Here is a 15,417-nt window from a genome sequence, read left to right as displayed (position 1 = left end):
CTACTTGTGTGCCAAGTTATATTGAAATCAGACTAAAACTGTAGAAGGAGTAACAATTTGAAAGAATTTCACAGAAATTTCTATTTTTAGTAACCACGGCAACACCGTTCATCGAAATCAAAAACCGATACACAGAATTGTGTATCTTAGTGTAGTCTACTTGTGTGCCAAGATATATTGAAATCAGACCAAAACTGTAGGAGGAGTAGCATTTTGAAAGAATTTCACAGAAATTTCTATTTTTAGTAATCACGGCAACACCGTTCATCGAAATCAAAAACCGATACACAGAATTATGTATCTTAGTGTAGTCTACTTGTGTGTAAAGTTAAATTGAAATCATACTAAAACTGTAGGAGGCGTAGCATTTTGAAAGAATTTCACAGAAATTTCTATTTTTAGTAACCACGGCAACACCGTTCATCGAAATCAAAAACCGATACACAGAATTATGTATCTTAGTGTAGTCTACTTGTGTGCCAAATTATACTGAAATCAGACCAAAACTGTAGGAGGAGTAGCATTTTGAAAAATTGTTTACAGACAGACAGACGGACAGACAGACAGACAGACAGACGGACGGACGACGGACGCATACTATCGCATAAGCTCTTCTGGTCTCTGACCAGTAGAGCTAAAAATCACAGTAATTCTGTATACCGTGTTCAGTAAACATCAAAGGATCAAAAGTTAATTAGAAGGTCACATCGAGTCCCATTCAAGGTGTACAGGATATACACAGGGACCAGTAAGTAACTGTCAATCAAGTTCCAGCATCCAATGATGGACCTTCACGTACTTGATTGACAGGGCTACCCAGACCAGGTATTTTTGAAGGCGGTGCTTAAAATCTCTGCCTTTAATGGACTTTTGAATACTGTTCGTTATCTCCATATATTTCATCCACTGAATCTTTGTTACATGGTGTCTTTGTGCACCTCCTATTTTATTTTTTGATCTTACACGCATTTTTGGGATTCCCTTAGAAAAAACAAAGGACACTGCCATTCTTACTGTAATATTGAGGGATACCCGTCTCTTATCCACAACTCCTCCTATACCACTTAATAAAATTTAATGATACTTCGACAGATTTCTTTATTTCATAGTTCCTTTGTTTACCTCCCACTGTACTTTTTGATCTAACAATTTATGTCTAGTCTCCCATAGCAAAACATGGACTTTGTCATTATATTTATTTGGGAGGCGGGTGTCATTTTGTGGACTAGGTGCCTATTGTACGTCTTCTTCTTAAAAAGGTACTTTGAGAATAAAATAAATTTGAACAAATCCTAGCATTAATGAACCAAGAACAAAGCTTCGACTGGTACAAAAAGTAGGTGCAGATGATAAACTTTTAAAGATAGAAATTTAACATTTGAAACACACAGAAAGTGTGCGGGGGAGAGCTGAATGATGTAAACAAATGTGGTAATCTTGTATCTGTTTCCGACGAAAAAGCAAACTGACCAATATTACAGATTATTTCAATTCAGAAACCTTCAATCAAAATGAAGGATCTTTAGAAAGTTTTTTGTTATGACATCATAAATTTAATGAATTTTGGGTAACGTACTGAGCTGTTTCTTATTATTATCACGGAATGTCAAAATATCTTTGGTTTATTTCCGGCTTGCACGTATATGTACTTCGGGGTGATCTTCGCTGCATTTCCTCGCTTTAGTGAGTTTAGATCTTGAAATAAAAGCCCAGAAAAAAACTCAAAAGCTTTATATTGAACCTCTCTAAGTACAATGTACGACGGTTGATCCACAAGTTCGTGGAATTTCTTCGTATTTTATTTATTTATCAGTGCATATGGTTGAAAATTACAAATGGGAATATAAACACTTGCAATTGTTGAACATAAAGAAGTTCAATCTTGAGCTTTAAATTTAGCAGAGATTCTTTTTTAAATTAGCATAAGTACATGTTAAAACATGTTTAACCCTTTCTCTTCCGGCGCATTTTAGGTGATTTTGGAGACTTTTTGATATGACATTATTAAATTATTTCCAACTTTTTTATTCAAGGAGAAAGCTAGGTATATTGCATATCATTTTATAGGGAATGTCTTAGAGATGATATTTTATGACTACTCAGATACTCAACAACTGACCTTATTAGTAAAAATGGAGGTCAAAGGTCAATTAAGTGCAAAATTTTATGGGATATTTTGATACTTTTTAATCTTCAAGCTAAATATTTTCTATGATGTATGTTGAAATAGGAAATTTTGGATATACTCACAAAAGAGCATGATACTGTACTACATGAAACATATAAACTTTTTTTTCAATTCTGCATATAACTACTTAAAAGCGGTTGCTTAGCAACCCAGAATTTTTCAATTTTCAGGCAAGAAATTTCGTTTATTACTCATCCTATACACATTTATGCATCCCAGCACATATAAAAGCTAGATGTGAGGTCATAAAAGTACAAGGGATGAACAGCTGATAAATTGTCTTAAAGTCTGACCTCATTAGAACTATTTTAAGGAGGTCAAAGGTCAAACAAGTGCAAAAGTTTCATCAATTTTTTTCAACACTTTTCAATATTCTTGCCATGATTTAACACAATGGATGCTGAAATGGAAAATTCTGAATATACTCTCAAGAAGGGATCAGAAATGCAATATCCATGCATCATTTTAATTCAAATATATGTTTAATGGCCTTTAAGTGGTTGCTAAGCAACAACTTTTTAAAGTTTTTGGCTATATACATGTTTGTTATTTCACATTCTGGACACATTCTCGACACTTTTTGTATATTTTATGATATTGTATGTAAGATATGAGCCATAAAGATGAAAGAACATTTTTGTGTTAAAAATTGACCTTGACACTCTTGTTTTTAAGGGGGTCAAGGTCATATCAGTACAGAATTCTGCTTTAAATTGTAAGTAAATATCAATTTTGAAATGCTTCATGGATAAATCATCTAATAGTTGACGTGATAAAAAATGGCAAACGACAAAATTTGCAAGCAAAGAATTCTGGTCTGCTTCTTACAAACCCCTAGGAAAACATGTATACAATCTTTTTGTTAAACAAAAAAATCCATTCTCTTGATGCCATTAAAAATAATCTTTATTTTCATGGATTTAATCTAACAAGAGGAAAAAAACTAAATGATTTTTTTACAAGATTTTTCTGGTATAACAGAGCTTAAGGGGTACAATAAAGACTTGACATGTTATCTTGGAGGGAAATAATAATAATAGATATCATTGGCAAAATTTAACGCAAAACTGTTTAGTCAATAAGTTGAAAATGTGACGTTTATGTCCAAATATACAAATCCAGAAATATTGCAAGATGAATTCCAAATCAGGCTGAAATCTTCAACAAAATGTTGAAGAGCAGTTTTACTTTGTGTCCACCATTCTTTTATCAACTGTCATTTCTCTGTAAGACTGGAGGAAATTCTTTGACTTGTCCAAGACATTATTATTTGCTGTCAAGTACAAGTGATCATCTTCTATCCTGTAAAAGATTTAAATATTTTGAAACAGATACATGTCATTGTGTATATGGATTTACATTTATAAATTAAATTAAGAATGCTAAAATTACTACATTTATTTGATTTTCCTTTTAAAATTAAAATTGTATTATGTGATTCAAGTAGTTAAATGATATTGCTAAGTCAATGTATCAGGACTGATAATTCAACAACCTTGTAGTAAACCATCATGGTAAAATTACTGAACTAAAACAAATAGCATATATGGCAATCTGACTAAAGCCTCTGTTTACGCTATCGCAAAATATCAAAAAAAAATCTGGCAGTGGATGGAAGATCTAATTTTAATTAGATTGCTACAAATGCCATGAAGGGACACACCAATTTTTCAAAAAAGTAAAAATTGAGATATCGAATTAGACAATCAAATCCCACGAATTACTAAATTGTTCCCTCGATTTTAATTCGAGATCTCGAATTACACAATCCAATCTTACAGATTACTAATTTGCCCCCTTGATTCATAATTTGAGATCTCGAATTACATACTGGTAATTCGTTTTCACAGATTAATAATTCGAAATCTCAATTTGTTACAACATCAGTCTTCTGATTTTCTCTGTGCTCTTGAATTTCATCACATATATGTACAGATACATCCAACCATTTTAATCAATATGTGCGTTCTATTTATTTTGTTTCAGCAACTGGTCATTTCCAGCCTCTTTCATAACTAATTCAACGTATATTTATTTTAGAAAAATTATGATTACACAGGATCCATATTCATTTTTACGATTTAGGACTTTCAATTATTCTAATATACACGTAACACAAAAACCTCAAAGATTTTTTGTTGTACAAATATCAGTACTAGCATATTGATTTGAAAATGTTCATGTATTCTTCTCATTTTGGACCATAATAGGTAATAAATGGTAGGATGTAAAATACTACAATATTCTATTCTTTAAACATGTATTACCATATCCGATATGTACAGATAAATAATTTTATTGAAATCATGGGAAGGGTTTACATTCCGAGGGAACAAATCATTTAAACTAAGAGAATGAATTATACAATCTGAGATAACGGATTGTGTAATTTGAGGGAACAAATTGATAATCTGTGAGAATGAATTGGCAATTTGTTATAACAGATTGTCAATCCGAGAGAACGGATTGTATATATCGAGAACTCGGTTTACTTTTATAAATTTTTAAAAATTCTATGTCCCTTCATGGCTTTCATAGATTGCATACCTGCATGGCTGACAGGGTTGTAAAAGGAAGGGAGACAATAGACTGCAATGTTACTTCAGGGCAAAATTCCTGGGGCAAGGCTGTTTGTGAGCATGGGAGTGTTGATAAACCATCCAGTGAGTTTGACCACCCATGTATATGATGTACCATAATTGGAAAGTGTCTGAAAAATTGAGAAAATGGAAATTCTAACCACATACTTTATGCAGATTGGAAATGCAACAGCAGTCTATAAAAACAGCTTGTTCCATATCTTGGCATTCATTCAAATAGATATTACATGTTTAAATAATGTGTCTGTATGAATAATTAAGCATCATAAGTATTATGTGTTTCAAACACTTATTTTTCAAAATATAAATCAAATGTTTATCAATTTGTATGAATGCAATATCATGAGAATGACACAAATAAAATTAGACTTTATTTTTTTTAAATTTTACAAAACAAACACAAACAAAATTTACCTGTTCATTGGTGTCCTTACATATTAATTGACCTTCGTAGTTCATGGTGGGCTTAGAAAGTGGGTATTCACGGATGAAACTATTGTTGCATATGGTGAAAGCACCCTAAAAATTCAATGTGAAAGTGGTACATGTACACACTGGTACACACATACTTAAAACAACTATCCATTATTATGGCAACTTTGATTTTACTTTGAACTTACGAGTGATTATCAAAAGCATAAAAGTTCAAAAGCAACACAAAATTGGCTGAACAATACGAAATAAGCACACTGAAACATAAAGATCTTGTACATGTGTACATTTAGTTTTCTTTAGAACGAGAACTAATGCCTTTTAAACTTAAACTTTTCAGTCAATATACACGTATTCTCACCTGTTAATACCAAAGGTATGTCCGTATTATTTGATTCATTGATGTGATGATCTTCGTCGTGAAATAATCATGAAAGTTCAGATTTCGGATCATGTTGTTGTTTACACCACAGCGGAAACACGTGTTTTTTTTCAATTCGTATCAACTCATACAGTGTTGAGTCGTATTTATTTATAAATGCGAGTTTTTGTATTGTTAAATTTCGTGCCAATGTAGATCTAATTAAATTGCAAATTAATAAGTATACAGTATAACAAGATACAACAATATTAAAAATCTGATTGATTTTTTTTAGTAAAGATCGACGTTTTGGGAATCTACAATTTTTATCAACATTGTATATCACTGTATACATGAAATATATGTACATCATTACATGTAGATGAAGAAATTAACATTCACTTCACAAAAGGCAGAACGATAGTATAGATCTATATTTATTTTTTGAAATCTATATATTTTTTTTTGTATTATGCATTTATTTCAGTGAAAAATATATTTAAATGGTCAAAAAAGTCTTATAAAAGAATTTGTTGTTTCGAGTAAGACGCAACAATATCGACCTTGACGTTACATGTTAATATTGACCGATTTTTCCATAAAAACTATGCGAAGGTCACAAATTCAAATTATCGTAATTAAGAAAATACTGAGCGTAAGAAGGCCTGTACGGGTTTGTTGGAAAGGAAATTTTCTCTACTTTTACCAGCTTTATTTTGTTTTCCCTATTTCAACACAGAAATGAACGTAAAACTGAGCTTTGTTTAAACATTACGAATAAAATCGAGAAAAAACACATAAGTGCAAGAAAATTCTTGTTTTTAAAATATACTTTAAAGTAATAACAATAATTTTTACATATTTTAAAAGCAGAGAAAATATGCTTTAAGAATATACCATACTTTCTTTATAAAGTTAATCAGGAAAAAAATGTCAATCGTCTGAAAAATAGGCAATTGCTTTGAAAAATAACGCCATTTTCAAAAAGTCACGTTTGTCTTCACAACGTAAAATCGATTAAATACCGGCAATCAAGACATAATCTTTTTAGATATTTTAAAAGTAGAGAAAATTTCCAAAAAGATGATATATAGTTTATATACCTTCATGGTACCATAAAAAAGATACGGAGATCTTAGTTTCGCGAAGTCGTGTTTTAACGCGCCACCGGTCAATTTGACCGATACGGAAGTGAAGGGGTTAATGAATTGTAATTAGTATATAACTGGATGTAACAATTTTTTTTAGTGAAAATAGAAAGAAATTATATTAATGTAATACCTAATGGGCTCTTCAACAAAATTGCGAAATTGTCCACGTACTTGTTGAACTAGAGGGTTTCCTTAAAAGCAGAATAAAAGAAATATTGATTGAACCTAGTTGAAGGCCAAGGAGCTTATGTAATTTGAGATATAAAGGGATGACGTAGGAACCGTGGGACATACTTACGCAACCATTCTTTCTATATATGTTCAATTTGTTCTAATCACTTCTCCGGGATGGGGCATGGGATAAAATTTATTGGAAATTCGTGTCAGATAGAACCGATCAATTTAGAACAGCTTTGTGGCACATGGACTTTTGAAATATTTTATCAAAGACCTTTCAAGATCATATTCTGATTGGAAAATGAGCCAAAGATTATTCACGGATAATACACGTTAATCATTTGTTGGAAGACCATAAGCATTAAATTCCGAACTTCAATACATTACAAAAAGATGGTTAGCAGATGGTTGCATATATTTCACTCCATCTTTCAGAACATCTTTCCTTGTTTGTTTTTTTCCAGCACAATTGATATTGTTAATACATTTTTTTGTGTAAATATCACATTTACATTGTGACATTGACTTCGGTGAGCTTTGTGGCCCATGGGCCCCTTGTTGGGTTTTCTGATTACCTTTACTTCATTATATTAAGTTAACATAATTCCAAAATTAAAATGTATTCGTTTATGGATTATTTAAATAAACTACGCCGCATGAAACAACATTGAACCCCCCCCCCCAACTAATAAAAATGAGTGTTTTATAATTTATGTTTTACATAATTAAAGATATATATGCCGTATTAGTGTTTTATTTTTAAAGAAATAAATACTAGTATATGTGGTATCATATCAAGTTATATAAGTTATATACTTTCTGCAAATAAGACAATCCCACTCCATCACTTTAAAAAGTTATGAAATATTATTTGGTAAAAATCATTTTCTCTCCGAGTCGGATGTTAAACCGCCTCTTATTGAAATATTCATACTCACAGCAAACAATGGTCCAATCTCATAAACGAGCCGAAAAGCATGATAGTCTACTACATGTTTATTTTTACTACAAACACGTGGGTTAGGGAAATATAGGATGCGATTTCAAATGACTGCTGGAAAGCCAATTTACAATTTTTTGAAGCGTGCTTAAGAAAAAAAAATACGAAGAATAGATAATTAAGAATTCCCATGCTCATATTAACGAACAAATTCAGTTTTCCTTGTTAAAAAGTACTTTGAAATACCGCTCACAAAGTCTCCACAAGTAAATAAGACTCCAGTTTTTAAACTCGATATTCGTAAATTTGCAGTGTAACTGGTTGAATTAGTTGTTCCTCAGTTATTTGTTAATAAAAATTTAAAGTTATTGCATTTTTAGCTCTACTGGTCAGAGACCAGAAGAGCTTATGCAATAGTAAGGTGTCCGTCCGTCTGTCTGTCTGTCTGTCTGTCCGTAAACAATTTTTCAAAATTGCTACTCCTCCTACAGTTTTGGTCTGATTTTTATATAACTTGGCACACAAGTACACTACACTAAGATACATAAAATAGTGCATCGGATTTTGATTTTGATGAACGGTGTTGCCATGGTTACTAAAAATAGAATTTTCTGTGAAATTTCGTAAAAACGCTACTCCTTTTACAGTTTTGGTCTGATTTCAATATTACTTGGCACACTAGTAGACTATACTAAGATACATAAAATAGTGCATTGGTTTTTGATTTCGATGATTGGTGTTGTCATGGTTACTAAAAAAGAATTTTTTGTGAAATTCCTTTAAAACGCTATTCCTTCTACAGTTTTGGTCTGATTTCAATATAACTTGGCACACAAGTAGACTACACTAAGATGCATAAAATAGTGCATTGGTTTTTGATTTCGATGATTGGTGTTGCCATGGTTACTAAAAAAGAATTTTTTGTGAAATTCCTTAAAACGCTACTCCTTCTACAGTTTTGGTCTGATTTCAATATAACTTGGCACACAAGTAGACTACACTAAGATACATAAAATAGTGCATCGGATTTTGATTTCGATGAACAGTGTTTCCATGGTCACTAAAAATAGAATTTTCTGTGAAATTCCTTAAAAATGCTACTCCTTCTACAGTTTTGGTCTGATTTCAATATTACTTGGCGCACAAGTAGACTACACTAAGATACATAGTGCATCGGTTTTGTGATTTTGATGAACAGTGTTGCTATTGTTACTAAAAGTAGAAATGTCTGTGAAATTCCTTTAAAACGCTCTACAGTTTTGATCTGATGGCAATGGCTTCTTTTCTCATCCTTTGTTATAAGTACAAACCAGTAGAGCTACAGTCTCGACAGAGACTTCTGGTTTAAAAAAGACTTAAGTTGCACGTTTTTTTAAAAAAAATCCTCTCTGTATTAATTCTCATGGGCATTGATCGTAGAACTTTCGAAGTTGTATACGTTGGTTGCTTTTTGTACTGAGGAATAGTCACGTGAAATTGACTTTTCACTGACAGTGCAGCGCTGGGAAAGCTGTAAACAAACGGACTTGTGCAATGGAGTGGGAAAACCCTAATTTTTAACCATTGTTAAACATTTGTATGCATATGTGAGCATGGGATTAGTAGATAATAATGTACATAATGCATTAAGCGTGTAAAATGTTTGGAAAAATGCATCACGTCTTTCCGAGAGCGATTTAAACCAGAAGTCTCTGTCGAGACTGTAGCTCTACTGGTTTGTACTTATCAAAAACCATTGCACTATTTTATGTATCTTTGTGTAGTCTACTTTTGTGCCAAGTTATATTGAAATCAGACCAAAATTGTAGAAGGAGTAGCGTTTTAAAGGAATTTCACAGAAAATTCTATTTTTAGTAACCATGGCAACACCGTTCATCGAAATCAAAAACCGATGCACTATTCTATGTATCTTAGTGTAGTCTACTTGTGTGCCAAGTTATATTGAAATCGGACCAAAACTGTAGAAGGAGTAGCGTTTTAAAGGAATTTCACAGAAAATTCTATTTTTAGTAACCATGGCAACACCGTTCATCGAAATCAAAAACCGATGCACTATTCTATGTACCTTTGTGTCGTCTACTTTTGTGCCAAGTTATATTGAAATCAGACCAAAATTGTAGAAGGAGTAGCGTTTTAAAGGAATTTCACAGAAAATTCTATTTTTAGTAACCATGGCAACATCGTTCATCGAAATCAAAAACCGATGCACTATTCTATGTATCTTAGTGTAGTCTACTTTTGTGCCAAGTTATATTGAAATCAGACCAAAATTGTAGAAGGAGTAGCGTTTTAAAGGAATTTCACAGAAAATTCTATTTTTAGTAACCATGGCAACATCGTTCATCGAAATCAAAAACCGATGCACTATTCTATGTATCTTAGTGTAGTCTACTTGTGTGCCAAGTTATATTGAAATCAGACCAAAATTGTAGAAGGAGTAGCGTTTTAAAGGAATTTCACAGAAAATTCTATTTTTAGTAACCATGGCAACATCGTTCATCGAAATAAAAAACCGATGCACTATTCTATGTATCTTAGTGTAGTCTACTTGTGTGCCAAGTGATATTGAAATCAGACTAAAATTGTAGGAGGAGTAGCATTTTGAAAAATTGTTTACAGACAGACGGACAGACAGACAGACAGACGGACGGACGCCGGACGCATTACTATCGCATAAGCTCTTCTGGTCTCTGACCAGTAGAGCTAAAAACTAGCCTTTTCGAAAAACGCATGTAGTACATGTATTTTATGTAGTAACCTATAATCCAACTCATTGAAAATAGTTTCCTCGACCTGATGATTCTCGCGATACTTTTCCCGCGCACATACGCAGATCCAGCATAAACGTCAGTCCATAAATATGCATTAGAATATAATGTTCTTTTCCTGACCAGTACTTTGTTAATAACGAATATTTCGTCGAATTTGCAAGAATGCTTCATTTTTTATAGCTCATCATACTTCAGAAATGTTTGTTGGGCTTCAGCTGTGCAAAAATACTGTTTAACACGGCATATATATCTTTAATATAGGAGTAGAATAGAAAATAGTATACTATATACGTTTCTTTAAACGATTAGAGCGATGTAACAGCAACTTCCCAGATATTGTAGCTTCACCTCAGTTCACACAAAACAGCAACCTCCCAGGTATTGTAGCTTCACCTCAGTTCACACAAAATAAGACGTTAAGAAGATGAAGAACGATGGCTTTTATTTAATTAAGTCCTTACATTCCTTGTTCAAAAACATACATGGATGTACGTGCATTTAATGCATTAAATTCTTGAATACTAGTAATAACTACACTCTTTTTTGCCAAGCAGCACATGCCCTTTTTTTTTCAAAAGTCGGGAAAGCTGAATTTATCTTTCGAATCGTGAATTAAATTATTAAAGGTAAAGGTACATAATTACGTTGTGTGCTGTGCAAATCATTTAAAGGGGAAGATATCACCCTTAGTTATGAATTTTACAGCATTTTGATCATAATTCCTCTGCACGAACACGAACTTACACTTAGAAAGCATATAAAATGAAATGTATCGTCAGTCCCCTAAGATTAAATAAGTTGACTTCACACATTCTTTCAACAAATATTTTAAACATCTTTAATTTTGAGTAATTATGTCATGGTTTCTTATATACAAAACAAGAGAGAAGTTGTAAAGAGGATGAATGCATTGTCGTTTTGTAGCTTTTTACGACATTGTTATTCCGCACATAATTCTTTCGTGTTTTTTCATGCTTAACCAATTCCTTGATATTTTAAAATATGACGTTCATACTACCTTCATCTTTCGTACGAGCCAGTTTATGTTCTTTCTGACGAGGATCTGTTCCAAAATCTTCTGCTCTTTGCATTGATTTTTGTCGCATCTGTCTTTTATGCCATAACTTGTATGTGATCTGTAATTGGCCCCAAGGTTTTCAAACATTTTCATACAAAAAAATCATTTGTCGAAAGTGCCAAGGTGATTATGTAAAAATAAAAGGAATACAAATGCATTCTTTAAAAAAACGAAAGAAATAAAGCGTTTTATTTATAACGGGATACGTAAAAATGTCTAAAAACAGCATAAAATTGTTTCATTTCAGAGAGATATAATCATCTCAAAGAACTTTAATGGCATCTAGGTGTCTTAAAGCCTACACTTTTGATAAATGCCATTTACTGTCTGACATATGCATTTCAAAAATGTTTAACGAGAGAAACAAACATCAGAAAAAGAATTGCGTGGTGGATTTCATTTTAGATCCTTTTGTTTAACGCTGAGGTTTAAAAAAAAGATTATTGTGCTTTTTTCAATAATAACACGAAATATTTGCATCAAGATCTTAGAAAAGGGATTGTACTTTTTTTTTTAAAATTCAAATCGTTATGCTCTTCATCTATACTCTATTGCACTTAGGTGTAATTACTTACAAGCTGAACACTATTATAATATCACTTCGAAATTTTACAATGAGTTATAACTTAAATGTAATAAAATAGACATGTATTACTTTGTAGATGAGCTATTACGCATGCAACAAGGATCGCTTATTTTCATGTCTTAAGCATAATTGAAGTAAAATTACGATGGCGACATGTATAAAACATTCTTATTTTTACGTGTTACATGTATCTCTAACTTCGCAAAATTGTATACTAGAAATTAGCAAGAAATAATTTGGCCATTTTTCATATTCAGGTTAATGTGGGTTTTTTTTTACATTCCTAAAGAGTATACAGACTAGAGTTTTGTATAAACATTCAATAAAATTATATGCATTTTTTCCAGAGAATGTTAGCGGTAAAAAGGTCTATTATCATAAATTTTGTTTTGAAGGTTTTAATCTATAGAGGGTGTGATATAAATCCCCGCTGTTCTGTAATCAGACACCTACTGTGACATCAGGCATATCACAATGTATTGGATTTATATGCATTGCTCGGTGTATACATGTGTATGTACAATCATGTAAATCCGTCCAGTTAATTCTCTAACACCGAAAACTGGTTGCCCCTTTTCAGTTCCAAAAATTCTTCCCATAATAAAAAGAATTATGTCATTTTCAAATAGAAATATCTTTGTATCTTTTCAGTTTATTTCAAACCCACCCAGAAGTACAAGATGCCTTTTTGCCATTCCAGCAACTTTCCAAAGAGGACATGGAACATAGCGCCATTCTACGGTCTCATGCTCTGAGGGTTATGGGAACTGTCGAAAAGTGCATAGGCAGAATAAAAACTCCCGAAAAATTACATAACCTCATGCACGAACTTGGAGAGAGGCATACACATTACAATGCACGATACGACTTTGTCGATGTAAGCATTACATTTTATTATGTGCACTAACGTGTCAGTAATTTTTATTCCGTCAAACAGTTTTGATGATTTCGTCTGAAAAAGACATTACAGCTCTATGTATATACAGAAAGCTAGCCAACTGATGAGCTACATTTATACCTCCTCTGTACTTCGGATGTCCATATCTTTTAAATAAAAACTCGTATCACACCTGTTCATTGTCACTTAAAATACCTGCATTGATCAGCATAGACGGATTAATTTACTGTTAAATTAATAGCAATGAGTAATTTTTAATTGCCTGGTTCAATTCAAGTATGTGCTAAGGACCATCTTGATCAATTTTTAAAGCACTATTCCTGAATTTTATCACGTAATTTTGCTTTAAATGCTCACGAAGCTGATTGAAAACATTTGCTACATAAGAGGGAGGAAATATAATAATAATCCAACACGCGTCAGATTTTTCTTCCAATATCTCTACATGTCGTTAATACATTAATTATCATCAATATAAGTGACCTTTATACAGTGAAATATTACCTCCGCAAAGAAAACTTAAGGTCATTCTTTTGTAGTGTCTGATCTTTATATCAAGTATTCTATTTCCAGAACGAACTAAATTCAATGCTTTTATTGAATATATGTAACTGTAAGTCGGGACAGATTAAATTGATAAATTTATCAAAATTTTGATTTATTATTTTAGACGGTATTTTTTGAAATTTTATTCTACTCGGCCGTATTCAAATTTAAATGCAGATAGATGGAAAAGAAGTCTATATTTACTGTTAGAGTTAAAACATCTTGTAATGGAAGTCAATGTAAGAAATGTCCCTAATGGAAATGAAGAAAATTCATTTTCGGGAAACTGAGTGAAAAATACAGCTGTGGGAATTACATTTCATTTTGTAAACTGCTCTGAGCATGAGGTGATTAAGAGGTTGGTGACGACAGTGTTTACTTCGTGGTCAGAAAGTCGAGTGGATGGCTAGGACCCTTTAGTTCAATTAGCAATAATTTCATTATTTAACGTATGTGAACTTTTCATTAACACTCACCAAAGATATTTCTTTGTCGTACACACATGGTAAGAATATGAAACAGAATTCTACAAAGTTGTACAATCATAATGTACCTTGTTGATGATATTTTGTATCGTACATGTACATAAAATTATAAATTTTAATAGGAGGAGCAAAAGAAATCATATACCAGGTATTTTCATTGGAATAAAAGTTTAAATTTTGTCATTTTTTTCAGCTGGTTGGAAATCAATTTGTCATTGCCATTAAGCCTCATTTTGGCGACAGGTGGACACAGGAAATGGAATCTGCATGGGTGCAACTTTTCAAGGTCATGACCTTTCATATGAAAAGGGGGCTGATAGATGCACCGGTAGTGACATATTGAGTGAACATCGATTGATGACGTTTGTCCAAACATTCCATCGAGTCTCTTTCCATTATAAAAAACAAGGCAATAGTAAAGATATTACTAGTATATCATATAGAAACATCGAACAATGTATATGTGATAGTTTTGATTATTCTTAGGAATCAACCTATGTGATAATGTAGGTAAAGTATAATATTCATGTAATATTATATTAGACGCTGGATATTTGAAGGTACATGTAATAGTTACAAACTTGCAGAATAGTACTGGAATACAATTTCTTACCTTAATAAATGCATAAAATACCTAGTTCCTCTTCAATTTTTTCCTCTCGTTGCCTTTGTAATAATAAAAGTAATTCATATTTTAGCTTCCTTTTCAAAATGCTGAACCAATTTTAACAAAACTTGGCACAAGACAGTATCCCTAGGTTAGGAAATGCATCAGGAAAAAAAAAATAAAACGCTTAGTCTCCCTCAATTAATAGATTTCACTGTTTATTCAAATAAAATGGTCCTAGAGACAACAATGAAGGTTCAAATAATGATGTGGAAGAAAACTTATAAAATACCTAGAACTTCAAGGCATATATGTACACGTATGCTTCCTAAGAACCTTAATTTCTCTCTTGATAAGGGTAAGGCCAAATTTTCACTAACAGTTCAACAAATACTACACTGTATCAGTGTATGATTTTTACAAAAATGATGCATTTTCACTATATAATCTATATAGCCCCGCCCTAGCACTAGAACCCCTGACCCTGGGGCCACGAATTTCACAATTTTGCTAGAGGTCTCAATGCTCATTACATTCATGCCAACAGTTTGACTGCTTGATTTGCCCCACCCCTCAGGCCCCAGGGGGGCAGGGACC

General features: G+C 32.4%; 1 protein-coding gene and 1 long non-coding RNA gene across 3 annotated transcripts in view; one reads left to right on the top strand and one right to left on the bottom strand.

Moving 5' to 3' along the window:
* LOC134252377 (neuroglobin-1-like) overlaps window positions 1–14,850 on the top strand; it is a 38,927-nt gene extending 24,077 nt beyond the window's left edge. The window contains exons 2-3 of the mRNA XM_062734842.1: window positions 12,936–13,161; window positions 14,407–14,850. Coding sequence (XP_062590826.1) covers window positions 12,936–13,161; window positions 14,407–14,556 — 376 coding nt within the window. The 3' untranslated portion in view covers window positions 14,557–14,850. The remainder of the gene's footprint in view (window positions 1–12,935; window positions 13,162–14,406) is intronic.
* LOC134252357 (uncharacterized) lies at window positions 3,126–5,688 on the bottom strand. 2 transcript variants are annotated; one of them, XR_009988956.1, is made up of 4 exons: window positions 5,582–5,688; window positions 5,203–5,307; window positions 4,736–4,898; window positions 3,126–3,490 (listed from the first exon to the last, which is right to left on the bottom strand). It is a non-coding gene; the product is annotated as an uncharacterized LOC134252357 (long non-coding RNA). The 2 variants fall into 2 exon arrangements; XR_009988955.1 differs by lacking the exon at window positions 5,582–5,688 and having other exon boundaries at window positions 5,203–5,461.
* Window positions 14,851–15,417: the final 567 nt, after the last annotated feature.

The sequence above is a fragment of the Saccostrea cucullata genome, unplaced genomic scaffold (assembly GCF_032062105.1).
Source record: "Saccostrea cucullata isolate Sc308-1 unplaced genomic scaffold, CSIRO_AGI_Scuc_v1 ctg69, whole genome shotgun sequence".
NCBI classification, from domain to species: Eukaryota; Metazoa; Mollusca; class Bivalvia; order Ostreida; family Ostreidae; genus Saccostrea; species Saccostrea cuccullata.
The sequence above is the reverse complement of the archived record's forward strand: the minus strand, read 5'-3'. Positions and strand labels throughout refer to the sequence as shown.